General features: G+C 49.9%; 10 protein-coding genes across 10 annotated transcripts; 3 read left to right on the top strand and 7 right to left on the bottom strand.

Annotated features, from left to right (window-relative positions):
- Positions 1–1,631: 1,631 nt before the first annotated feature.
- N7515_007814 (uncharacterized protein) lies at positions 1,632–2,524 on the top strand (the record flags this gene model as incomplete). The annotated part of the gene is made up of 2 exons (XM_056668558.1): positions 1,632–2,443; positions 2,500–2,524. The coding sequence occupies 2 exons, from the start codon at positions 1,632–1,634 to the stop codon at positions 2,522–2,524; spliced, it is 837 nt and encodes a 278-aa protein (XP_056518388.1).
- A 31-nt stretch (positions 2,525–2,555) lies between these two features.
- Positions 2,556–5,150, bottom strand: N7515_007813 (PLP-dependent transferase; the record flags this gene model as incomplete). Its single annotated transcript, XM_056668557.1, has 2 exons — positions 2,556–4,275; positions 4,351–5,150. The coding sequence occupies 2 exons, from the start codon at positions 5,148–5,150 to the stop codon at positions 2,556–2,558; spliced, it is 2,520 nt and encodes an 839-aa protein (XP_056518387.1).
- Positions 5,151–6,580: 1,430 nt separating this feature from the next.
- Positions 6,581–7,264, bottom strand: N7515_007812 (uncharacterized protein; the record flags this gene model as incomplete). Its single annotated transcript, XM_056668556.1, has 7 exons — positions 6,581–6,624; positions 6,674–6,772; positions 6,819–6,844; positions 6,899–6,939; positions 7,010–7,026; positions 7,137–7,177; positions 7,233–7,264. 7 exons carry the CDS (start codon positions 7,262–7,264, stop codon positions 6,581–6,583), a joined length of 300 nt encoding a protein of 99 aa, XP_056518386.1.
- A 1,860-nt stretch (positions 7,265–9,124) lies between these two features.
- Positions 9,125–10,912, bottom strand: N7515_007811 (phosphotransferase family protein; the record flags this gene model as incomplete). Its single annotated transcript, XM_056668555.1, has 3 exons — positions 9,125–10,074; positions 10,130–10,734; positions 10,803–10,912. The coding sequence occupies 3 exons, from the start codon at positions 10,910–10,912 to the stop codon at positions 9,125–9,127; spliced, it is 1,665 nt and encodes a 554-aa protein (XP_056518385.1).
- A 520-nt stretch (positions 10,913–11,432) lies between these two features.
- On the bottom strand, positions 11,433–11,792 carry N7515_007810 (uncharacterized protein; the record flags this gene model as incomplete). The annotated part of the gene is made up of 1 exon (XM_056668554.1): positions 11,433–11,792. The coding sequence occupies one exon, from the start codon at positions 11,790–11,792 to the stop codon at positions 11,433–11,435; it is 360 nt and encodes a 119-aa protein (XP_056518384.1).
- An 883-nt stretch (positions 11,793–12,675) lies between these two features.
- N7515_007809 (uncharacterized protein) lies at positions 12,676–13,131 on the top strand (the record flags this gene model as incomplete). The annotated part of the gene is made up of 2 exons (XM_056668553.1): positions 12,676–13,033; positions 13,094–13,131. 2 exons carry the CDS (start codon positions 12,676–12,678, stop codon positions 13,129–13,131), a joined length of 396 nt encoding a protein of 131 aa, XP_056518383.1.
- Positions 13,132–14,871: 1,740 nt separating this feature from the next.
- Positions 14,872–17,558, top strand: N7515_007808 (ATP-binding protein; the record flags this gene model as incomplete). Its single annotated transcript, XM_056668552.1, has 8 exons — positions 14,872–15,305; positions 15,361–15,464; positions 15,517–15,635; positions 15,685–16,522; positions 16,573–16,759; positions 16,815–16,887; positions 16,935–17,354; positions 17,409–17,558. The coding sequence occupies 8 exons, from the start codon at positions 14,872–14,874 to the stop codon at positions 17,556–17,558; spliced, it is 2,325 nt and encodes a 774-aa protein (XP_056518382.1).
- A 151-nt stretch (positions 17,559–17,709) lies between these two features.
- Positions 17,710–20,088, bottom strand: N7515_007807 (uncharacterized protein; the record flags this gene model as incomplete). The annotated part of the gene is made up of 1 exon (XM_056668551.1): positions 17,710–20,088. The coding sequence occupies one exon, from the start codon at positions 20,086–20,088 to the stop codon at positions 17,710–17,712; it is 2,379 nt and encodes a 792-aa protein (XP_056518381.1).
- Positions 20,089–21,370: 1,282 nt separating this feature from the next.
- On the bottom strand, positions 21,371–22,072 carry N7515_007806 (uncharacterized protein; the record flags this gene model as incomplete). Its single annotated transcript, XM_056668550.1, has 1 exon — positions 21,371–22,072. The coding sequence occupies one exon, from the start codon at positions 22,070–22,072 to the stop codon at positions 21,371–21,373; it is 702 nt and encodes a 233-aa protein (XP_056518380.1).
- A 2,029-nt stretch (positions 22,073–24,101) lies between these two features.
- On the bottom strand, positions 24,102–24,461 carry N7515_007805 (uncharacterized protein; the record flags this gene model as incomplete). Its single annotated transcript, XM_056668549.1, has 1 exon — positions 24,102–24,461. The coding sequence occupies one exon, from the start codon at positions 24,459–24,461 to the stop codon at positions 24,102–24,104; it is 360 nt and encodes a 119-aa protein (XP_056518379.1).
- Positions 24,462–25,535: the final 1,074 nt, after the last annotated feature.

Genomic DNA, 25,535 nt, shown 5'->3' with positions numbered 1-25,535 from the left:
AGGATGGGGTTGTCTCGTGACACGGCTATTTCGGGGTGATCCACTCAACCGTGAGAGCTGCCCACCCGTGAATTACGATACAAGTAGCAGTGACTAACAATTATTTTCATAGCAGAAACCACCACAGCCAGACTGGCCATTGGGACAAGTACAGCAGATCCTGGGTAGCATCAAACCATTTGCATCACGATTAGGTGCTGGACTAGCGGAGACAGCAGAAACCGAGAAGAGAATAACAGGGACAATCCTCATAATGTTCATGATTCTCAAACTAAATCATTTCAGTTTAACAAACACTATGTGATAGTAAGTAGCAATGAAAGGCACCTTTAATAAAGCTTGTATGGAATAAGGTGAGAGTCTAGTTCTAGATCATCGTCAGAACATCCTGCGGCAAAGATAATGCTAATTGGAAATACCTTACCCTTCCAAACTATCCTTGATAGGTTGAGGTAGATGTGAAAAAGAAGATGGTAATAATGAAGCATTTAAGATGGAAATTCAAGACTTTATATACCCTGACGGAATACGGCTACGAATGCTCTCAAGGGTGCACTGGAGTCAGAGCTGAGCCAGTGGCCTGGAGAACGGTATTTGGAAAATGGCTCAACCGTTCGAAAGCTGCCTGGCCCTTCCAGTACAGTAAAAAGGGACGATTGTCTGTCTGATACTTCGGCGGGGACGAGATCGTGTGGGGCCGGCTCGTATTCTGCTGTTCGAAAAAAGCCGCACGTTATCTGGGCACGACGTGGCTGAGCCAGATTGGACATACAGGAGACGAAGCTACAAGCTCCTGACAAATAATGGAAATGAACAGCCCCGTTGCAATGCCCCATTGTCCACGCTGCAACTCGTATGTTACAGTGACCAACATAGTACGAGAAGAAGGCTTGGATCTGGGGCCTAGGAAATATGGCATAAAGTGGACATATCATGGACTTAACTATGAGGAAATTTAACTTGGGCAGCAGGGTGAAATAAATTCTTGCATCTGTCGCGGTACATGTAAGATAAAGAAGTCTAGGTTAGACAAAGAGCTAGAGGGTGCTTGCGCCGTGATGCACACACATAGAATAAGCGGAGAAATCTGTCAATCAAGATGGGCACTCAAGAAGGCGTACACAACGGCAAATGTTCAGCGGAAGACCAGGGAGCGGGGAGAAACGCCGAGCCGGGGGAAAACCTTAGCGGGGAGAAATGCTGAAGCAACGAAGGCTTTTAACACTCCCGAGCATGGCAGAGCGGGGCAATGTGAGGCTTGAGTGTTGAATGCACACACTGTACGCAAAAAGGTCAAAAAGATAGGGGTCGACCAGTATTACGTGGCATAGGACATTATGAACCACCAATGGCAAGGACGAAACTTCCCTCGCTTCAATGAGCCCGAACCCGATTGAGATTTGAGGCGTTCTAGAAGGAATTAAAGCCGACCAGATCTACAATAGTGACCGACCAATCAGCTTGCTAATCTAATTAAGCTTTTCGGTAACCTTATTTACGGACTCTACTAAATTAACTGAGATCAAAGAAGTCATGGACTTTGCGGACTGGGCGTTCGGGCCGACCGGTTTACCTAGACTAGAGGTCGCACGTTCTTGAATCCTTATCTTCCACGCCACATCGACACCGATATGCAGAGCGTTATGAACGGCCGCGAATCCAACAAGTCTCTGATGCGCGCGATCACCCGGATGAGTAGGTGGATTGACAAAAGACGCCCTCGACATCTTACTTCGGAGCAGCGAGCGTCCCTTCGCGAACATCCAGAATATGTCGAGGCCACTCGGCGAATGAGGGAGCAAGCCGAAGAGTGCAAATGCGATCCCAGTGCAGCGATGCAATCGCGATTAGAGAAATTGACACGCGAAACCTCCAATACATTCGGTCGGTTGGAAAGAGCAATGAGACGAAAGGTCCGCCATGAGTTCGACCGCAAACAGGCCATAATAGACATTGAGCGACAGCTCTCGGGGGCTGCTGTTGATGACGAAGAGGCGAAGAAGGTACTTCAAGTAGAAGACCAGATGCTACCTGAGCAGGTTGATCTTCTTGAGAAATTATTCACCTGGCCTACCTCTCAATCCCTGGAGGCGGAGTGGCAAAGAAGGAACGCTGCTGTGGCTACGATCTCCCAATACTGCTGTTTCCTTGAAGGTGGACCCTTGCGTGGGCGACGTAAACGGGCTGCACCAAGTGATGGGTTCGATGAAGAACAGATCAAATTCCCAGAGCCGGCCAAGAAGAGTTGCAGCTCTCCGGAGCCCTCGCAGCAGGATATTCTTCTTGTGAAAGCCGAAAATTACATCAAAAAGGCAAAGAAGCCTCGACGATGTTTTCAATGTTATGGCGACACCCATCTTCCTATTCATCGCCGGACGCAGAAGTATAGCGAATACAAGTCGACTCTACGCCACTTTCGAGAGAAGCACTTGCAGGATCGAAGGTGTTATATGTGTGACGAGGATCTGCTACATGAGATGCATCTTCGCAGGCATGCAGAAGAAATCCATTGCCTCAGCATTGAACGGAATTACTATGTCAAAGAAGATACGGGATCAGACATTGACACGAACAAGCGCGAGCAAGGGCGCCCGTTCTTGTGGCAGCCGGTGAACTGTGCGACGCAGCATACTGCGCACGCTTTCCGGTCTGGATTTGGTGGCTATGGCCATCGTGTACCTCTCTTCAACTGGGGCCGCGCTCAACCGGCCATGCAAAGCGTCCCTGACCATGGCCATCACGAACGGTTGGGGAGACGTGGTGAACATGTAACAGCGACTGGTATAGCGCAGCTCTTCAATGATCGTAGGGTCTCCGGCCAGATAACCGCCCGGCAGACTGAAGGCCCTGTAGAATGATTCACTGACCAGAATCCGGGCGGAAAGGATCTGAGAGAAGCGGACGAGGTCGACGGCGGACGCAATCCCCAGCTGGGATGGCCCCAGGCGCCCTAGTCCGTTGGTGTCATTGAGGAGGACCGTCATGCCATGGGTCATGCGCCTCTTGCCCGCCAGTTGCGTTGCGAGAGCCATCAGATCCATGTAGCCACCGTCGACCACCGGGTCCAGGTAGAGTGTGAGATAAGTCGCGCTGCGCGATGACAGAGCCTCGAACAGCGGGACCAGGGCATCCCGATCGGCGTACTTCAGGCAGACGGTTCCCGAGTTCTTTGTGGCCACCCGAAAGCCTTCCTCGGCGGTCGAAGGCAGATTCGCGGGGACCAGGAAATAGTGTCGTCGACAAGCAATCACCGGACGGCACAAGCCGGCAATGGTCGACATGAGGCCCAAGTCGGAATCCGGGTAGGTCAGCGCGGCCGGCTGCCGTGTCAATTGTGCTGTGAGTTCTTCGACCTCGAGATGTGGTGGGAAAGTGCCCAGAATCCACCGAGCACTGCCTGACCCGAGACCGTACATCTGGCGGGCAGCATGGCCAGCGGCAATCTCCGCCGCGGAGATGCCAGAACGCTGTGTCGCCACAGGCTGCTCAATCTGCTGCTGCAGAATGCGGCTGAGGTATGCGTGCGCTTCTTGAGCCTCCCTCTGCAGCTTCCGCATGTCCACCGGGTTCGGCGCGCATCTGTACATTTGGCGCGGAATGTTGGTTGGTCTGCTGAGTCCGATGCGTTGACTCGCGGTGATAATGGCGTCGATCAAGGCGTTCACGTCCTCATCACTGTACGATGCGGACAAGGTGACGCGCACTCGACTTTCCCAGATCTCGACCGCAGGAGCACTGACCGGAGAGGCCACCAGCCCCTGCTGACGGAGAACGTGAGACAATTCCGCCGCCTTGCTGGGTCGGCCACCATACACGGGGAGCATGGGCACGTAAACATCGCCATAAACGTGAACCCCTTGGCGGGCCAGTTCTTCATGACAGAAGCGAGACAGATCGAGCAAGCGGTGCAACTGGCTCACCAACCGGCGCGGCTGGCGCAACATCGACAACGTCTGCAGCATGGTGGAGGTTGTGAGTGACTCGCCTCGCTCCGCCAGCTCCTCTGCCCGCTGGCGGAGGCCTTCCTGGAACGGAGCAGCGGCGCACACGAATCCGCCTAGTCCGCCGACTGCCTTGGACAGGACAGCGCTGCGAACGTCAATCACATCGCCAGGGACCAGAGCTTCGGGGTGTTGGTCGTTCCACATCTCCAGACAACCTCCTCCGGTTTTCCCGATCGAGCCGAACGAGTGTGCTTCATCCGCGTATAAGGTGAAGTTGAATTTCTTTTTGAGGCCATACAGGCGATCCAGCGGTGGGATGGTCCCATCCATACTAAACCCAAGGGAGATGGTGTTAGTGGTTACTCAAGACAGATTTGCACCGCAGGCGGGAAGGAAGGTAGCTCACCTGTAAAGACCCTCCACGACCACGATAATATCAGAGTGTTCCCCATGAGTTGACTCCAGGATGGACTGCAGATGCGCCATGTCATTATGCCGGAACCTCTTGCGGGCTCCGGCTCGGGACATGTACGACGCCGTGAAAATCGAGTTGTGGCATTTCTCGTCCATCACGATGAGCGAATTGTCTCGAGCAATGGCCGGTATCCCGAGCACGTTCGATTGGTAGCCGGTCGTCGTTGCGTAGCAACAGTCAGCGTTGAAGAACCTCGCCAGACCATCGACCATCCTTTGATTGAGCAGCGGGACAGCCTCGGCATCCGCGAAGGGCAGATGGCTCAGGCATTTCCGCTGCAGCTGTTCATCCTGTGGCGACAGTTCATACAACCCCGCGTAGTTGTGACTCCCGCCGTTCAACACCGAACGGTTCTCTCCCTGCATGCTCACTCGCCCGAGGGATTGCGAGGCCACTATCCGGTCGTTTCGCCCATGCCAACGGAATAAGGGATCCACGATGTAATGATTGAAGCGGCCAATTTTAGTCAATGGGTTGTAAGGTTTCTTGCCTTCTTTGAGCCGCACCTGGAGGTAGCTGGAAGCAAATGCAACGGCTTCTCGCAGCATGGCCAAACTGGAGCCGTGAGAAGGGCTTGAGTGACTTCCCTGGGACACTGAGGGAGAAGCTGCCTGCGGAAGACGGACGGCTGTGCTGTCTGCAACGTTCATTCTATCGGCTTCAGTCGTTTCTGGGCCATCCAGCAGCTCGACCTCCTTCGAGGCCCGGCAGATGGCTTGTGACTGGCTCATCTTCAATATACGGGAGGATCCCTTCTCCTTCAATCACCTGAGATGATGTGCCCTGGCTCCCTTTGTCCTTTCAATTTGCTTTTCCTCGCACTCAAAATCTGTTTCCAATCAGAAGGGGTTCCTTTTCTGTTTGGACAGAGCTTGTCTTGTTGGGGTTACAGTGGTAGAATCCAAGTGCCACGACGATTTATCACGCCTTCGCGACTGTGCCTTTATGTAGACTGGACTTCCCTTCAGGGACAGACGCTAACTCAATCCCGTCTGGATGCGCGATTTTCTTGCATCGTGGCCGACATATCTCCGAGCCCTATTGTGGTTAGGTCGTCAGTGTGGTGCTGTACATACTATGAAATTCCGGGACTAAGGTCGGCTTCGGTTTCAGAATGTTTCCTTCCGTGATAACGGGGCCTCCCTACGGTCCCAGGCTACGGTAGCCTGAGGGATAATTCAGGGCATCGGCCCGTAGCCTGCCAGCCAACAGGTGTCCTTCTCCTTAAAGCCATTTAAGAGGGTAAGTGCCCCCTTTAAAGTTTCAACCCGTGAAAATTGGTTGAGGAGTTCCAAAGGCTCTTCAATTTTACGGGTTCTATTTTGAGCAGGAGAGAGTAAGCATAAGTTACAAATCATTTCGAGAGGATTGCAAGCATTCAGAAAGCATTGTCAGAATCCAGTCTTCACCATCAATGGAGTGTTCAGTGAGTCCGGCCGCGATCGGCTCTATTCGGAGTTAGGGTCGTAAATATCACTCAAACAGGCGGTCAACCTTACCAATAGCTTACTACTAAGTTCCCTTTTCACCTCGTCACCGTATCTCCATTGTTAGTCTCAGCAGAGCACCTTCTTCATATTCAGAGTTCCGTCACTGTCGCAGGCTTTTGTGCCCAAACTCTTCGTCTATGGCAACAGTCAGCGAGAGCGTTGTCCAGAATCGAACACGGGACAGAATGACCAGCTAGGAACTTACACCCCTGTGCCAAACGTGGGTTTTGTAGCTTCTTATGTAGCTGAGCTACATACACATAGACCTCCTCTTTGGTCCAGGGCTACGGCTCGCCAAACCTGGTGAGGAGCCACATACACCATCCCTCCATACTGGCTACCCAGTGTTGGAAATTGACCATGCCAGCCTCCTTTGACTGTTAGCCTTTGGGCCATGGGCCAATCAGCCACTTGTACATGACAAATCGAGCGTTTCGGATGCTGCTGGAAATGGTATCGATAGTGTCTCAGGGCCGGCCGGCGTGCGCTCCGCACCAACTTATGGTTGGACCTAACTGGAGCACAACGCTATCGGGCGATAGACTGTCGTCGTCACTCTGGACAGCGAAGCCCATTTCCACTTGTTCGATCCACCCGCTAGTCCTCAGATTGCTATCGACGTCAGGTTTTCAAGAGAACACAAAGGTGGATATGACTCTACTGTCACGATACTAACTCATAACATCTTTTGTAGACCAAATCCCACTCCGGAGGACTAAAAGATCCGGTCATATGACGCATATGGATCAAATCAAATTTCTCACTCCATATCCATTCCCGTAGCACATAGTCAACCTCTAGAACGCAGTTCGGCGGTACCCAGTTGACAGGAGGTGGGAAAAGATCTACTCCCCGAACAGTGGCTGCGGTGCGTTAGTCGTATGGTTACAAGACAACAAGGAAGAATACTTGCCAGGAACATGTCAGCAACATCGCTGAGTCTGGTCAGAAATTGTTTTGGTATTAGAGGGAATATGGTACCTACTTACATCGCCCAAGTGCCCTTGCCGGTTCCGATGTCTAGGATGTGCTGTGCGCTAGGTCAGTGAGGCCGCATACAGTATATTTATTAATTAATAGACTTTTGTGAGGTCTCGTACCGTTGGGGAGTCGCCTACTGGCGAGTAAAACAGCGGATTTGTCGGATCTGACTCATGGCAAGAGCAACAAGGTGCCTGGAAGGGTGGTTAGTGAGAGTCGCGACCTTGGCTAGACGCCCAGACATACCCAGCATCGTAACTTTCGAACTGTTGGTCATTGGAGGGATACTGCGTCAATGATAAGTTGTGTGTCCATATTAACTTCCATAGCTCTCTGACTTACAGGTACTCATCCGACCGAAGTGTTTGGTACATCTCCGATAAGGTTAGCTTCAAGACAGCCGGAGATCCAATGTAGACTGCGTCTTATCGCCCTGCCATTTTTAATAAATCGAAGATCCGATCGAAAGTGGTTTGCCTAGGCAATGTTGAATGTCAGAAAATTTCGGCAAGGTTCATGCGATCACATGCGACATCCAATCTTCGGGGCCAGCTTTGCTATCGGCGTGGTACAGATCCGGATCCTGATAATGGCAGGTCAGAAGGCGTATAAAGGGACTCGGAGGGGTTTGAGCTTATCCCCGACGCACAATATCGATATTTTGGTCGGCCGTATCTAAAGGCACGCTCGCAGCCAACAGCGGGGAAGCGTCAAGGTGGGTTGGATGGTGCGAACATAACGAGATATAAAGACAGGCACAGATTTCCTTGGCTGGTCTGAGGCCCCAAAGTCGCGGCATGGCTCCCCGTCGTCCGCGTTGGATTGTGGTGAGGCAACAGAGTATGGCCAAATCTTCACGTCGTGGTTGGGTAAATATAAACACTGTACGGTAATTATTATGCAAGATGATGATGGCTCGATTGGGGTGACTGGCCACATATGGGTCCAAGGGGATCCGGCATATCCGATCAACCTGCCACTTATAGTGATGGTTGTAAGCGCTATCGCCAAGACAACCAATACGGAGTAGATTAACTTTACCATGCCAATACCACGCCCTATCTCACAACCCCCGGACGGTTGGAGTTGGATGTGAAGACAAGGATAGCATGGCCTTTCGTAGAAGCTCACATCCTGCAGCTTATGTCTTGGGCTGCTATCTGTCTCTAGATGGGGAATCTTTGATCGTGGTCTTGAAACTGCAAAGGTCATTATGCGCGATTCCATCTCAAGCGTCAAGACCAAGGCAAGGTTTTTTTCTTTTTTTTGCAAGATAGCCATTCTCGCCTGATCCTGTTAGAGAGGGAGAAGACTGCCCTTTTAAGTAGCGTTGCGTCACATGGAAAGATGTAAAGAGCCGAGGTTTCGAATGACGCTGTTCTGAACCGCGAACTTATAGAACTTGGGGAGTAGTCCTCGACCGCTGGATAGTGGGGACTTGTGGTTCTCCGGAAGGCTGATTGGACACGACCGTTTGGCGGTTTGAAACCACGAGCCTTTTGAGTTGCTTCAGCTATTCTGATGTCAAAGCTCATTGCTAACTTGTTAGTTAACTAGTTATTTGACTAATAAGAAGGAAGGTGAGTAATCAAATCCCTGGGAGATCGCTTCTCAAGTACACAAAGAGGAACATTGAAGTTTCCTGTCGATATTATAGTACCTAAACATGCTAATATCTTCAGCGTCAGGCACTTTCATCAAGTTTTCAAATTACGACGCCATTCATTATTTTCTTGGTGGTAAAGTTAAAGAAATCTTGTTGCATGATAATTTTGTGATGATTCTATAGGTGACACGCGGTTCAGAACCCATCTCTAGTCCCACCCACCTGGGAACGTTCATGAGCTTCCAGGAGCAATAAATATAGCTCCCATGCCTAGATTGTGTCGTTTCCATGGGCACTTACCGTTGTAAGGAATTCCCGTGCTCAGTCCGGGGTCCGGAATTATGTAGGTCCGAGAAGGGCATCCCTTGCATCATGGGCAGGCACCACACAGTCGGTTTTTCACTTCATCTTTCTCCGATCATAGCTTCGTTCATTTGAATTGAAGGTTTAGTAACTATATATCTCATTAATGCCCTTTCAAAATCTTTCTCCGGAGGATTACATCTCTACGAGCGAATCGCCGTGAAAGATCATCTGTTGCTCAAATTCGGGACCAGCTATCTTCAGATGTCCGCAAAACCCTATATAATGAAGAAATATTATCCATCAAGATCGAGATCTGAAGTTATCACGCATTTTCTTCATGATCATCGAAAGGAAAATGAGAAAGGACCGCAATTTTCTCCATCTCAGTGCTTGAATGCTCCGTCAAACCGTCTTTGATGCTCTGGATGATAGCCCTGCACCGTTCAAGCTCATCCTCATCTGAAACCCAGCCTAGGGCATCTGTCCCGATTAGATCCCTCATCTCGCCCAGTTCCTGTAGTTTCTCTTGTTCTTGGCGATGATCCTCCGAACACTTCTGCATCTCTTCCCCAGAAAATTGAATTGGACACTCAACAGATCTCGTTTGTGCTCCTCCATCCAGCGGCATAGGCCAATTCTTGAGGACCTGTAACATGGCATACTTCAATGAGACAGAGTCCCCTTCCCAGGGAGCCTGTACATGATGAAAAAGCTTCGCTCGAAGCATACAGTTTTCGGTTCTGATGGCGTCAAAATGATCCGGCAGGGATTTCATGGTCAACGCAGCATAATAGAAATGGACAATCCGTCTCCGCATCATCTCTTGAACAGTTCCTTGTTCTTCATTGCTGAGTTTATCAAAATTGTCTGGCAATTTGACCTCTGGCTTAGATAATGTCTCGGACAATGGATCGCCCCAATTTTGAAAATGATCGGGGATTCCAGCGCACAGGCAGAGGGGTAGAATGACTGCATGCTGCCAGTCAATGATCCCTACCACGTCGTTGGACGTATTCACCAGGATATTGTTAGGTGAAAAGTCCGGATGGCGAAGAGTCGGGCGAGACATGCGGTGGCCGGATGGGACGTCGAGGTAGGGCGCTAACTTTAAATAATTGGTAAGAAGACGTTGGTACGGAATAGGTGAGAGTTTTTGGAACCGGTGTATTTCTCGTAGGTATCTTTCGACGTGTAGGCGTGGTTTGCCAAATCTTTCACAGAATTCTATCTCGCGCTTGGCGGGTGCTTCGAAGCATGCAGAAAAGGTGTTCCCTGGCTCAGAGTCAATATCCCCAAAGAAAACAGGCACTCCTGGATGAAGACTTACATGGGCCGCGGTCAACCTTCAGAGAGGCCCGTTCTCGATACCACCATTCATGTTGTGCAGTTGGGCCAACGACGATATCGTCCGAGACTGGGATAAAGTGTTGTGAACCGTCGAGATCACGGCGGTGATAAAGACTTCCGCTTGCTGGGAAGTGGATGCTCATGAATCGTCTCTCCAAATCAACAATCTGTCTCATTACTTTGACCCGAGTTTTGGTATCCATGGAGAACCACTGGTCACTCAAGGGTGTTCCTTCAAGCCTTTCAAGTAGGATATATTCGGTTCCAACGGCGTTTGTCTGATCTGGAGAATACGCAAGGACTTTTGGGACTGGGACCCCATGAGCACGCAGAAGTGCGAGTGTAGCAGCCTCACTGGCCACTGCATGATGTTTCGGGACAGTCGTCTTGTACGGTAGCCTTGCAAGAACTGCATATCCGTCATCGAAGGTGACTTGCAAGACACGGTTGAAGCCCCCCTCCGCGAGTTTTGTGATCGAGGCCACGTCATTGACATGTCGACCGACAGAATGGCAGGCCGCTCTTGCAAGAGCATCCACGTCGAATTGAATACGGCGTTCAGCGCGGCGGAGCTCTTCGTTAAATCTATTTGACGCAGCAAGTCAGTTTATCGCAATTGACGCGTTCAACGGCTAACCGCCGTCACGACTCACAAAAAGCGCCCAGAAGTGTACTCGAACAGATCAGGCTTACCACCCATAGAGGACATCCTCCTGGCTAATGGCTTCGAGTATGGACTAAAAAATCTCGAAAAGCGTTGCATCTTCAAGCAGATGGTTGTCAGTTCCAAGATTGCTCCCAAGCTGCTATTATTATTTGCAGTAGGGTACTTCCAAGGTTACCTAGCCGAATTCTGGCTAACATGCGTATTACTCAGCACAAACGTGACCCTGTCGGTAAAAGTTAGGATTCTTCCCATCCGGCCAATCGCAAAGCGACAGATACAGTATTTGAACTTGGGTACTTCGGTCTAGGGTCCACTTCTTAGGTCCACTTCAAATATTGCCTCGCAGAAACGGGAAATTCAATCCAATTTAATAGCTAGTAATGCCCAACTTCGTATTTAAACATAGTAGGTTGTCTAAAGTGACGGTCAGACCCTGAAGTGGGGCCCGAAGCACCCAAGGTCAAATACTCATGGAACACCACTGTAAGTGCTCTGGGTAGATCCTGAGGTAAATGGCCTCGGATGCTGACTGAGCACAAATTAGATACAAAAGTGGCCTCATCACCGGGATGCGCGAACTCGACATGTCTTATGCCTCCGAGAAGGGAGAATCTATCTAGTCGATCTCACTATCGACAGCGTCAAGAGCCGCCTGGACATCTTCCTTAGTGCCACCGTCGGGGATTTTGACAGTTGCAACGATTCCGTGTGTCCCTTTTTCGTGTTTTTGTCTCCACTGCTTCCAGGAAGTTGGGATCTTGTTACCCGAATTTACCTGAACCTGGAATCTGTGGAATTTCTTCCCGTTTTCCTCAATAGTGCCTGCGAAGTCGAAACGCACTCCTAGACTCTCGAGATCTGCCGCAGTCTTCGGGAAAGCGGTTTTGTGGAGGGCAACACTTGGTCGCACTAGCTTTTTGTAACCATTTGCATGTTGAAGGACGGCGTCCTTGATTTTGTTCCACTTGTTCGGCATGTGGTTGATGGTGCTGGTTGCTGTCAACAAGTGTTTTCTCACAGAACAGGGAAGAGTTATCTACCTTGCGACTGAAGCTTTGTCTTGTTATTCACGATAGTAAATTGTTACAACAGCTCTGTTGAATAGAATTGACGAAATGTTGGCTAGTTCAAGTGGTCGCTGAGAAAAGCAGTTGGGAGGTAAGATTCACCACAGCTGTCGAGGGGCCAGCTTTTATAAACGTGAGAGAATCTTCCGAACTAAAACCTCTTTATGCAGCTGTCACATCACAAGTCAGCGGCTAGCTACAAAAGAAATCGGACTGAGGGGATTTAGTAGGGCGCTTAAGCTTAACAAATCAGATGCGTGCGCAGGTCTGAGGCCGCTGCTATTATGCAAGGCTCAACTGCCCCAAGGGTGACTTGCCTGGCAGCCCCCATCCAATCAAACTATACTGACGTGGCAGCAAGGGTTTTTTCGAGCCACATTGTTAGTTACATGCTGTTTCTGCACAGGCGTCCGCGAATCAAAACCATGCCCATGCGGGTTTTGTTTTGAAGAGCGCAAATGCGCCATTTTCAACATAGACGTAAAGAATGGAGCTATGTGAGCGGACCAATAAGAGAACTTTACTGAGGAGCAGCTAGGGCATGAAATTCTATTTAAGATACGCCACCGCCCAACCCCTCTCTTATTCACTCCTACGTCCTCGTCCTTACTCTTACATATTCGTCCTCACTCTTACAGATTCGTCCTCACTCTTACATATTCGTCTTCACCCTTACGTTACCCTCGCCATCTGTCCTACTTTAGTATTTTTCCCCCTTCAATTCTCTTATCCACTCTGACTGCCTCGTGCAACTTCTTACTCACCCACCCCTCATATTTCCTATCAATTATAATGACGTCATCGGGACGACGGAAGACGGCTCGGCCGAAGATTGGAGTATTGCAGCTTCTCCAAAAGGAACTAAAGACTTTCGATGAAGAGAACCGACCTTTGCTCCATCATCAAGATGAGCGACTACAGTTATGCTTGGTTTTGCTTGAATGTCCTGTGTTGGCTGGGTTGTCCGAAGCACAACGCTTCGGAAGATTACGGGCGCGAAAGCTTTTATTTGACATTCTCCGACACTTGGGACAAGAGGTTTTCTTCCTCTTTGCTACAGCGATAAGTATCACGAGGTTGGCAAGAATCTCGGAGGAAACCGTGCTAGAAGTGCGTCAATGGTGGAAAACCATCCGCAAGTGCCCGAATGGTCTTATCATCAAGGCCAAGGAAGTCTGCAACGATGAATTCCAAAAAAAATATACAGCAGGTAAGGTTCAAGTCGCTCCTCAACGAAAAGATCACTAATACATGTAGCAGATATGCCGAAGGATAACTCTTCCACGACTCAGCCTCCTCCCACGGTTGTCGATATTGGGTTCACGGAGCTTTTGAACTTTTTCCAAAAGTATGAACTTGGTTCGCCAAGGTTGAAACTGATGTGTCCCTTATTTGGATCGCCATTGCCATGGATCGATATAAACCTCGACTCCTCCTCAGAACGGACCGCACGCATTGAACTTTCTCTTAGAGCAAGTGAGGCGTTGGTCGAATACATTCGAGTCGCGCGGGATCTAACTGGCGTAACGGAAGTATCGAACTGAAGGACTTTGATAAAACCTGCAGGTTTCGCCAGGTTTGACGAGAATCAAGGCAATTCCAGGGTCCATCCCTGGCCCTGAAACCTCATTCAACACAGGGCTAGTGTCGACCCTAACGGCGCCCCATGCACCATCTTTCTTTAAAAGCAACGCGGGTATTGAAGGATCTATGCTTTCAAGGTTGACGCCGACTGTCCAATTTTTGTCGAGGGTAACATTTCTTTTCACCTGTTTATTACTTTAGTAGGAGGATTAAAACATGCAGGACATTTCCCACCTTCTCTTGGACCATCTTCCTAAGACTCTCATCGTCGTGAGGAGCGGCATCCAGTGTTATCACTTCACTTTTCTCAGCCATGACTTGGGAAGTCTTCAGAATTTGTCCAGAATAATCTTCGAGGAGCCACCTAACTGTGCTGCTATATTTTTGTGAATCGTTGGAGATTGATTTCACGAGTAGATTTCACTTTAACTGGGGGAACAGGGCCAGATTAATATTCCGGAAGCAGATGGGTGAAGGATGACAGGTTTTCGGTCGAACCTGAACAGCAACGCAGACTGTATACGTCCCCAGTTGGAAGGGGTATGAATGTAAAGTGGTGAGGGGCTTTTTTGTGGGGGGTGTCGGCGGGGCTCGGTTGTTGCGACCTGACAAAGCCAGACCAGCCCGATCGGAAGGGAGCAATTCGGGCAGCATTACGTATCTAGCCAAGAGAGGGCTTCCACTATATGGCGTTGTATTGCGTGAGAGTGTGTTTCCGTTCAGAGGATTGTGTTCTATATACATAGAGTGGACCTTTCAGTCAGGGACACGGTTAAAGGCTGATCTCGTGCCGAATCGAATCACTGAACTCAGCCGCGCATGCTCAACGAATTGGGAATCTGTTCAAGGATTATCTAACGAACTAAGAATAAGTCAGAACGTATGCGGCCAAGCAAGCGTATTTTCTAATCTGAGTATAGATTTTTACGAGATGAATACTTGTGCCATAGAAAGGGAAAGACCAAAAAATAGCCACACGTTGCACGAACCAGTGTGGTGCAGACACGAGTTAACAAGAGCAGGTACGAGTGAATAAGAGCAAGCACGACTGAATAAGAGAATGCACGAGCCAATACTCATAACCAGACATAGAAGGAGTTACATTAGCTGCGCACGGAATAACGGGTACAGCAAATCATGCACGCCTGTCGAGCTATTGATACCTAGGTTGGAAGGTGTCTAAACAATCGAACATGTTCGAGGCGTCCATCGTGTATCTCGCGGCACAATGTCATACCGCTGGACGCCATCGGCATGGACGAAAGGATACGAACATATAAGAAGAAGCAATTCCTCGGGCTCTCATCGACCTTTCTGCTCATCATCGGCATTCCAATCTCTTAGACAATTCATACCAGCTTCCCATACTGCACCGATATTTCTTAGCTGTTCAAATTGCACAACATGGCATTGAAGACTTCCTCTCCCTGTCACCAAGGGTTGACGCCCCCAGATAGCCCAACGAAGGGGACAACCGCGTCTCAGGCTATCGTGAAGGATCTTAAGCATCTCTTTGGTGTGTTCCTTGAAAACGTGCTCGACCTTGCCAACCAAGAACCTCCAAACACTCCTGTCTCCCAGGACCAGTCCCCGGCAGCCCCCGATATGATTCGACTGAAGCAGTTGCTGGTGAAACTCACCAGCGATGAAGGTGCTTCAGTTGGACCCTTCGTGACAACTAATCCTGCTCAGTCTGGCCTTGCCAACAATGAACAGGAAGAGGTTGTTCAGGCGGCAGATGAAATCGATCTCTATCGTCCAATCTGTACTACTCCAGATGAGTTCAAATCGTTTGAGAAATGGGCATCGGCATCCCAATTCAAAACAGTCGTGGAAACGTATGAGCTAGCCATCAGACCGTTTCTTGTTCGGGAATTGCTGACACAGGTCCAGTTGGGACAAAGAGGCATGTAAATACAAGATAGCCGAGCCGACGAAGACCAGCACTGATCTGGACGACTATGCTGAGTATGCATTCGTTGTCCGTGAACGTGTCGGTACGTCAGACCCCTGCGTGACGGACCGAAACAATACTAATAGTATGATTAGAACGGAACTCCGAGGAGGTGACGCCGTACATAGACATTAAATCGGCAGGCTTGCGCGACATCCTGCGTGTGGTTTTGCACGGCATCAAGGCCATCAGCCTGATGGAGGACAAGCCCTCGGTAATTGGCACTAAGTAGAATCTCGAAGAGAACGCTGACGTGGATTTAGATCGAGCAAAACGTCCTTTTCCATTTCCTCCCAGAGCTCGACAGATGTGCGGAGAACATGGACAACAGCTCGGACCATGACTCGGCACATGCGGAGCATCTCCGCCTGCTCATCGACCACCTCAAGCAAGCATATGCTTCTATCTCGCAGCGTCTCGAATCAATGTTGCAGCACGGTCATATTACTTATGACCTTCTTTGGGCGCTTTGCAAGCCCGGTTGCCATGTTTATACCACATGCATTGGCACAAAAGAGCCACGATGTGTCAGATTCGACGCGGGGGAAGAGATGACACAAAATGACGAGACGTGGTGGAATCTCGAGTGCCGATTCATCGATTATGACGGAGTCAAGTTCGGCGAGGCCGGAATATTTTTGCGTGTCGCAAAGTTCCGGGGTTCAAGGCCGATCGAGAGCCTTGAGGCCTTCCCTCTCCGCTGTCATTCAAGGCATGAGGAAGTTCGGAAAGACTTGGTTGAAAGAGGCCAAAAGTTTCGGGATTTGGCCGGCTCGCACATTCGGCACTGTAACGGCAGTGCGTTCTTTATGAACAAGGGGAAGGCGATCAAAGTCAACGTCAACAGTCGAGTGGCAGTGGACGCCGCATTCTTTCATGAAATGCAGCCAAACTACTCCCGACCGTCACTGCGCGACCGAGGGGTTAAGGAAAAGGATGGAATTGCAGTCATTGACATAGGTGCAATGTGCATGGAGGACCGTGAGCGGGAGAAGGAGAAAATGCGAGGAGACGGTGTGGATGCACAAAAGCTGAGCGAGGCTGATTTATTGGTCGCCTGTCCAACAGTTTGCTGTTTCAGCTTCAAGGAGAAAATGTTCTGTATGTGACACTACTGACAATGCTTTAGTGTCCGGCTAATGTGATTTCAGTGGAGTGCGCAGTCAGTGCTCTTCGGGACGTAGATTGGTCACCCGGATCGTTCGACTGCCTGCAGATCCCTTCAGAGACCAAGACAATGCTCTTGTCATTGGCGAAAACACGCTTGGGTCTGATACCGACGGTACCGTTTGACGACGTTATTGGTGGAAAGGGCCAAGGACTGAACATCCTTCTGAAGTATGTCGGCAAAGCGTCTGTACTATATCAAGACGTCCAGTCTAACTCATGCTAGTGGCCCACCGGGCGTCGGAAAGACATTCACGGTTGAGGCGACCTCGGAATATTTCAAGCTCCCCCTCTATTCGGTATGAAATCTTCGTCGCGCAGATTGTGGCCTTACTAACTTTGCCAGATATCCGCAGGAGAACTTGTTGTTGACCACGGAGATTCTCATGCGCTTGAAGCACAGCTTGAAGTCATCTTCAAAATCGCGAAGCACTTTAATGCTATACTGCTCTTAGATGAAGCGGACGCGTTCATGGCAAGCCGCACAGCGCTCCATGACAACCACAATCGACTAGTAACCATATTCCTACGAAAGCTGGAATATTATCAAGGAGTTCTCTTCTTGACTTCGAATCGGGGTATCCAATTTGACGATGCAATCCTTAGCCGGATCCACTTGACCGTCGAGTATGAAAATTTGACGAGAGAGTTTCGCAGAGATCTCTGGTCAACGTTTCTGTCCAAGGCATGTACGATGCAAGGACCTGCCGTTGTTGAGGAACACGACCTCCGACGACTGGAGTCTTTAGCTCTAGATGGACGAGAGGTGGGTTCCAGAGCGCTGCTGTGCACTTCTCACTTGCTGACTAACATGAACTAGATCAAAAACATCGCAGCAATCGCACATGCTCTTGCTGAAGCGGATGGCAACCAAGTGAGCTATAAATTCTTGGAGTTAGCCTCGGAATCGAATAAGAAATTTTCGAAGGAGTTCGGTCGACAGGGGATGGTTGATGGGATGTATCTCTAGCAGCGTACCTGGAAAAATCATGTGGATAATTCGTCGCTCAAGCCTGTCGAGCAATCGGCTCCTTTTGCAAACATGCCTATTTAACTAACGATCTTAATAGAAAGGTCTCGAGGTCTTGTGGCGTAATGTCTTGCAATGTTAGGATAGACAGCTAGAAGCTTAAGGTTCTGCCATATCGCGAATTTTCCACCTTTTCCAAGCCAGGCTTATATTTCATTGCTCTGACACGAGCATGCCGTGTATTGCCAGACATAGGTTCAAGGGCCCGAGGGCGCTTCAACCATTTCACATCCTCCAAGTCAATGACGACCAGACGGCCACTCAGGTCATCCCACAGCATATTACGCCACTCACTGTCGCAGTGGATAACTCCGCGCAACCGGAGCACAGCCAGAGCTTTGTCGCGCTCTTGGTGGAAGAAGCTAGAATTCCCATCATTGATGACATGTTGAAGCCGCGTTCCTGACCAGCTCAAGATCATCATCTGGGCCATTAATTGGCCGTGGTACCAATATGCAACGCGAGGCTTAAAGTCCCCAAGACAGACGGGAATGTGTTGTCCCTGCAAGCTCCTGAGATGGTGATAATTGTCCACTTCCGCTTGGAGGCGATGCTGCTTCTCCACAGTCGTGGCTTTAATGATCACAGTGTATCCGCGCGAAAGGAGGGTGGCTTTCATGAGGTATCCTGTCCGACCACAGACATGCAGCTGTTCGAATCCAAGATCTCGATCTCGGGCAAGTTGACGATGAAGCTGGCGTCTGAACTCCTGCGGTCCCATGGAGTGTCTCTGACCACCGTGGAGTTTCCAGTTAGGGCATTTTTTATCCAGAGGTTCACGGTTGACCATGCCGCGGATGCAGGCAATGGTGCAGTATGGTTGTGTAGAATGCCTGTCTTTTCGAGAAGTCTGTTTGTTGTCCCGGTCGGCTCGTGCCCTTTCGCTTCCCCTAGTTGATTGGCGGTTGTTGCCTCGGCCACGGCTCGATCGGCTGCGCGATGCTGCCGCGGTAGATGGCGAGTGCGATTCTTGATCACTGCCGCTGCCTTCAGTCGACGAGTGCTTCGGTGTAGATGCGCCCGGTTGACAACGAGCGCCAGCACGAGAGCGTGTGTTGTGTATTTTCCGATCTCGTTTCCGCTCTCGTTTCCAGTGCGAGGGCCGATAATTAGAGGCCGGCGGGTCTTTACGGAGAGTTTCGGGAATTTCCCTCAACACGTCGAGATATTCGACCTTCCAGGTCGTTAGCTTATCGTGTGCCGCGTCGTGCCATTCTTGAGTAGGAGGTTCGACGGCCAGCGCTTGAAGGGTGAACGCAAGCACCTGACCGATGGCTGTCCGGTGGAGACGCAATTCATCGTCCGCTTGCACATCTTGATTCGGGATACACAAGAAATATTGAACAACGGTAGGATCATCCTTTGGAATATGAAGGAAAACGAAAGCCTCTCCAGTGCAGATGTAGCCATATCGAATTCCACTGTCGATCATGTACGAGAATATCTGAGTGACCACGGCGGCGACGAGGCGGGTGGCATAAAATTCAAATGTGTCACCTTCCTGGTCAATGACATCGCGAGCCAGATCAGTCTGGTGTAGACCCGCCACCAGTTCGGGAATTGTCACTTTGTGTGGCGCTTTGAACTCCACTGCATAAACTGGTATGTGTTGTTCATCAGCCACAAGGTGCACGCAGAACTGGTCGGCGCGCCGGTTGCGTCTTCGTGCAGTCCCATCCCTCTTCTGTCTCTGCGCCGCTCCTCTCCCCCTTCCATGCCTAGTGTCCGCCGGCCGCCGGGGTGTACGCACGTCGTGAAGATTCATTCGCTCCAAGCTGTTCTCCAGCGAAGTCTCCGATGGGTTCGCGCGATCGTAGAAGGTGACTCGGCCTTGGATTCCAAACTCCTGTCGAAGGGGTTCATCGTCTCGCAAAGCATTAATGACTTTTTCGACAAAGTTATCCACCGTGTCTCGCTCAAAATTCCGAAGAGACGCTTCCGAGTAGATCGGCTTGTTCTGGATATTCGTAACGACATAATCGATTTGGGCATCAGAAGGGAATAGTGGGCGCGCGGTAAAGGCAGCGGCGCGGTCGAATTTCTCCCAGACTTGTTCCTGTAGCCGGGGGAAGTCAAGCCAAGGGACGATATGCTTGGGGTAGAGTCGGTTCACTGGGTCGGCCGCGTCGCCCTGCGTCGTGAGGGTCGCATCTGCCTCAACTTGGATCGCTTGGGACAGAGAATTGTGGCAGCGATCGAGGAGGCGAAATAGTGAGTTGGGTTGCACTCGCCGTTCTGCCGCTTCTCGTGCTAGTCTCTCTTCCTCCTCGCGGCGCTCTGCCTCTTCTCGCGCCAGTCTCTCTTCCTCCTCGCGGCGCTCTGCCTGTTCTCGCGCCTGTCTCTCTTCCTCTTCACGGCGCTCAGCTTCTTCCTGGCGGCGCTCAGCTTCTTCCTGGCGGCGCTCAGCCGCTTCTCGGAGCCTTTGTTGTTCTTCAACCTGACGTCGTAATTCGGCGATTGTTTCCTCCATCCCTTTCTGAAAGAACTATTCAGCAGATAACCGAACGAAACAAACTGAGTCAACAGAGTAGTGGGGGGGCCAGCTGGCGCAGGGAATGTGCTTTCGCGGGAAGATGTCCGTCTGGTTGTTTATCAGCTTACTCATCTCTTGACCCAGTTGGTGCCTCAGGCATCAATGCACGTTGCACTTCGGTTGGTTTCAGGCATTGTCTCCCAAGACATGCGCCGGACTCGATGGTATCTGGATTTGCCACGTCAGTACAAGATAAATTCGGTCCTCCTTCCGATCCTCAAAGTACAGTCACCGTAGCGAGACGACTATTTCAATTTGTAGCACTCGCGAGGCCCACTTCCTCCAATAAAAGCCATTTGATTCGAAGCATAACTGCGTTGTATTATCTCGCTGTGAGGAATGCACAGCAAAGCTAGTAGTCAGCGAAAGCTCTTTCCAAATAACTAGTTAGAGAGAATAGGCTTGCCTCTCTCGTTGTCCGTCTGTTTTGCGTAACACCCTATTGTATGCTCCAGTTTTGGGGTTAGACATCATGCAGTTATTACCCAACGGAATTGACAAGGAAAGACGTACCTGCCCTATCCCTTGTCAGGAACAGGCTTGCTTGCTTAATGCTGATGGTCCTGGTTGAGCTGTCAGTCCAGGATACACATCGGTCTCTTCGGGGAGGATTGGCTCTTAAATATTGCGTAAGATGCCTAGTGGAGGCGAGGTCTTACAGTTCCGAACCGCGAACTCAAAACCGCGAACTCCAAACCGCCGACACTCCCACTTTTGCTTAACTCTCCAGGCTAACTGACGATCCAGTACGTAAATGGGGAATTGTAACCAAACTGCTATTCAAAACCGCGAACTGCGAACTGCGAAGCCCTTGAGATGCAAGCAATCGTTGCCATACCGCAAATCCAGCTAAGCACAGCCTGAGTGTAGAGCGACGCTGGTGTCCCAGGTCTGGAACGTTGCCTGCAGTTTTAAGTGTGCCTCTATTGTATAGAGACTCATTGGCCTAGTGGTCTACCAATGGAGCCAAGGGTCGGCAAAGGACATCGTTATGGTATTCAGGTAGAATTGGCAACGGACAACCCTATGATTACAGTACGTCCCGAAACTGGTGCGACCACCTACACTCTTCGATTGATTCTCCAGGCTCCAACGCCAAGAGACACACTAGTCTATATTGGACGTTTTTCCGGTGTATTGCTTCTTACTGTAGGTTAGTTAGTAAAACCAGCTCCAAGATAAGAAAGAAACAGGAGAAAAGAGAAAAGGTCAGATCAGATCAGCAGTTGAAAGTAATCTCAGGAGGACGCCTATACTGCAGCTCCCAGTCAAGACAATTGCGCATAAAAGCAGAGGCCACTATCTGAGCCCGATCATAGCGCACTTTCATCCAGCCCACATCTTCCAGCGTGCACCCCTGCACTGGCTCGAAATTATTCTCTTGCGGCGGACTGGTATAACCTCCTAATTCCTCTTCACCCAGGAATCGCGGCTCCCACCTGCCATTAACCAGAACCACAAAGCCGGTGTCATTATAACGCACGACATCCTCAGGTGAAATGTCCAGAACTGACTGCAACGCCTCCTCGTCAACCATGATACAGAATTTATACCGTGCCGTATTTGCCCACTGGGCACGATCAAACGGAACGCCTTGCTCGGTTTCACACGTAGTACGCGCCCACTGGTTGAAATAATCACGCACAATAGATGGAGTCACGCCATCAAAACGCGTCTTGTCATCCATCACCGTAGGCACGAATGAATCGAGCATATCGAGGCCGTCGTAATACTCGAGCGTATCTCTCACATGATAGAGAAAGCGACGCATGAACTCCTTCCAGTCAGAGTCGCTCTTGTAAGTGCATCTGTAGATGACGAGGCCCCATGTCCGGAAGCCGTCGTCGAGCATGTTCTTCTCGATGACATCGGCTTCATTATGGTAGAAGGGGATGGATGGAGTACGTTTGGAGTCGAGCATCCTGGCTGGTGATGAAGACGATAGCGATATAGCAAGGAATTGAAGTATTTGCCTCTTCACGCATGCCCGTGGTGTGGTATTGTGAAGTGATGGGCGGTGGATGTTCGGGTTGAGCCGTCGCGTGGAGAATGTGACCGTTTTTGACAGGTTCCAATGAGAAATCTGGCTTTTGAGGAGGCTTCTGGCACCCCGAGTCAAGAATGTCATGTTGACACTCCCGCAGGGAGTTTCACAGTTCAGGCAAACCAGTGGGGTTGGAGATACACGAACGGGGGAAGAGCAGGAATTCAGAACACAGCCCGCGTCAGGTCGAAAGCTCTCGTCACGTGGCTCCACGATCGTCTTCCTACCCTGGGGTGTTTTGAGGCCCTTAAAGATATAGAAACAGTGTCTCCTGGCCTGAGTGGTTAGGTTACGTTGACTTGAAGGTGAACTGCGAAGTGCAAAGTGTTACGAGACAAGCCGTCAGCAACCTACGGGGGATGACAACAGCCAACCAAACCCTCAGAAAAGACGAAACCTACAGGAATCACGTACAACCAACCATATCACCAACTGATAAGTTCCCAGGAGCAAGACAAGAGCGTGTAAAAACGACACCTCATGCATGAGACTGTGATCGATCCCTGATCATTCAGGCGAATGTGACCTTGGGATCCACCCGACAGAGGAAATCCAGTACATAGATGCCTTCTAGGTACCCGATGTCCTCTGCCGTGAGGACACGCTGTCCTTGATCACCCTGATTGATCACTGAGCAGTCCCTGTGTAATTGTTCTTGAACGTGCTTGTGATGGTCTCACGTATACATAGAGGTGGATAGTGTTTCAAGATAAACAATCAATATTAAGAACAACTATAATTGACTCTAGATACAAGACGTAGCGCGAGGAAGCAAAAGGAAGGTAGCTTCCTCGCGTTCAGGGGAACTCATGTACACCATGTGGGTCCCGTGCGGATCATATCTCTATCCGTTCCGCATGCTTCCATCTATATCCTTGACAGTGCTCCACTTTGTTCCTGGGAACTTATCAGTTAGTGCTTTGATTGGTCACACGCGATTCCTGTAAGTTACGTGTTGTGGTTTTTTGAGGGTTTGGTTGGTTGTTGTCACTCCCCGCAGGTTACTGGCGGCCTGCCTCGTAATACTTGTTTGGGCTATCGAAAGCCACACTAGACTTATATTGCTTTAAACATTTCTAAATGGCTAGACTTGCGACCATAGAATTTATTGAAATCTATTAAACCAAATTTAAGCATGTCCTTTGCCTGAAGGTCACTCGGTTTGGGCCGGAAGCGTGGGGGATTTCATGAACTATTGAACGTCGGTCCAAGGAACAAGCAATTATGGTCCTAAACCGCCAACGAGCCTGCCAACCAATGAAAGGCCAGTATTAAGCGGTATAGCTATTCGAGAAGGCGGTAGTAAAGGGTAGTCTATGACAAGGTTCACGGAAGGTGGGGCCGTTTTTGACAGGGACACCCTCTGTCTTGGTGCATGTTGAATATCACGGCGGCTAAGCTTATGGAGTGGATTAGGGTCCGAGATATAAAGACGGGCTACCCCTCTTCTGTAAATAAGTTAATAAGAATGAATCAGACAATCACTTATCTCAAAAATCCGAAAACAGATCGCTCTTAAGAATGCCTTCACATGACTGGCTTTTGAGGAGCCCAGGGTTCTTAAGCGCTCATGAGATACCCATTCCAAGTGGAATTAGCTCCGTGTGGTACTTTCCCCTGACTTTTACTAGCCTCAGCTCCGCGGAGCTGCCCCGGCCGGTTTTGGGGGCGCTAAGGCATGAAAACCCCACCCCGCGAATCCCGTCCTAAGGCATGGGCCCCTGAATAAAAACCAAGTCTTCTGGGTTTTTCCAAATTCTGCATGCGAAGCAAAATATAGATTTTATTCACTTCTCACTCAGGGCCCCTATCTTTAGTAGGCTTCTTTCGCTCACCTTCTTTCTTGTCGCAAGGTCTTACATTATCAGGTAGTATGAATCTTCTATATGAGTAATGGCACAGCTCCTTACTCGGCGACCACTGGTTCATTCTCCTTTGGCGCGTAGAGCTGGGTAAATCCAAAGAAGTGGCAGTCAAAGTCGATGCCATTGTCTCCCATCTCGACCTGCCAGTCTCCCAGAGGGTCGACTCTCAGCTCATGGAGGAACTGAGGCACCCCACCGCGAAATTGGACCAGCGCCACCCTCTGTGTGTCACTGTCGTAGCATGAAGGCACGATTGTGATCTCCGCCTGGATATGCGATCTCTCGTCGTCGGCGAAGTTGTTATTGAGTGCCTCTTGCAATGCTGTCTTGAGATCTCCATCGGGCAGCTCCCTCGACGTGCCTGTCACCCGGAAGACGTGCGACTTTCTCTGGCTAGCCATTGTGGTTAGCGCCCGTGCGTGGTGGTAGAGTAATGCATTGGATGAGGCCAGACTGTGCTTGCGGATGGATGGCCACCTCAGCCTTGCGGCTATTATCACTTCGTAGATACTATCGTATACCATGCAACCTTCTCCAAATCATCCCTTGATGGAGGAAATAGTTGACCGCCACACACTTGGATAGGCCTGTCCACCGAGCTACAATCCCGCCGGATTCCCGGAGGCGCCGCATATGGACCGAAACGTCCAGAAAGATTTCGTGGGGCGTTGCGTTCGCTCAAGACACCCGAATAGTGGAGCCATGATTTGTGCAATGTTCAGCACCTCGGCAGTACCCACTCTGAAACAAAGGAACGTAGTAAAAGACGGTTTATAAACCTGCAAAGCTGCCCGCAGAACTTCTCCATGAGACGCATCTTCGGAAGCATGCACAAGGTGTCCACCGTCTCTATGCGTGACCATCTGGCTTTCATATAGAGGATTACACTGCATTTGCATGATTCGCGTCAAAGCCAAGCGAGATATCACTAGCGAAAAAGTAAATTGATTATGGCCACTAAAGGCAACTGATTGAGCAACAGTGACCTGGAAGGTTGACGTCCCTTCTCGCAGCCCACAGATCAGCTGTATAGCGACGAATACCGCATGCGAATGCGTTTTTCGACGTTATTGACTGTTGAGAGAAATCTAGCTGTACGACAAGTGTATAGGTAAATTTAGTAGTATTGAACTCTCCAACTAGCAAGATGACAGAAACCATAATTCTGGACAATATGTGTGAATATTATGAGTAACTGTAGTAGGTACTTTTGTACGGTATTAGCTATTTTAATGGCCACATTATATTCCTGGCAAGTTCCCCTATCTCAACCTATTTGTACACAAAATTCGTAACTTTAATTAGACCTTTAGTTCCGTATATTGTAACTACGCGAGCCAGCCACCTGAATCTGCTCTTTTTTTCCTCCCTTAGTATCATCCAGAGCGACTGCTTTTCCTGAATTGTCTTCTAAATGAAGCGCTCTGAATATTAAATTGATATTTACTCTGCGCGCCGTCATGTGACCGATGAGC

This window comes from Penicillium bovifimosum (genome assembly GCF_028826915.1).
Source record: "Penicillium bovifimosum strain IBT 22155 chromosome Unknown utg000006l_segment0_segment0, whole genome shotgun sequence".
Taxonomy (NCBI): domain Eukaryota; kingdom Fungi; phylum Ascomycota; class Eurotiomycetes; order Eurotiales; family Aspergillaceae; genus Penicillium; species Penicillium bovifimosum.
The sequence above is the reverse complement of the archived record's forward strand: the minus strand, read 5'-3'. Positions and strand labels throughout refer to the sequence as shown.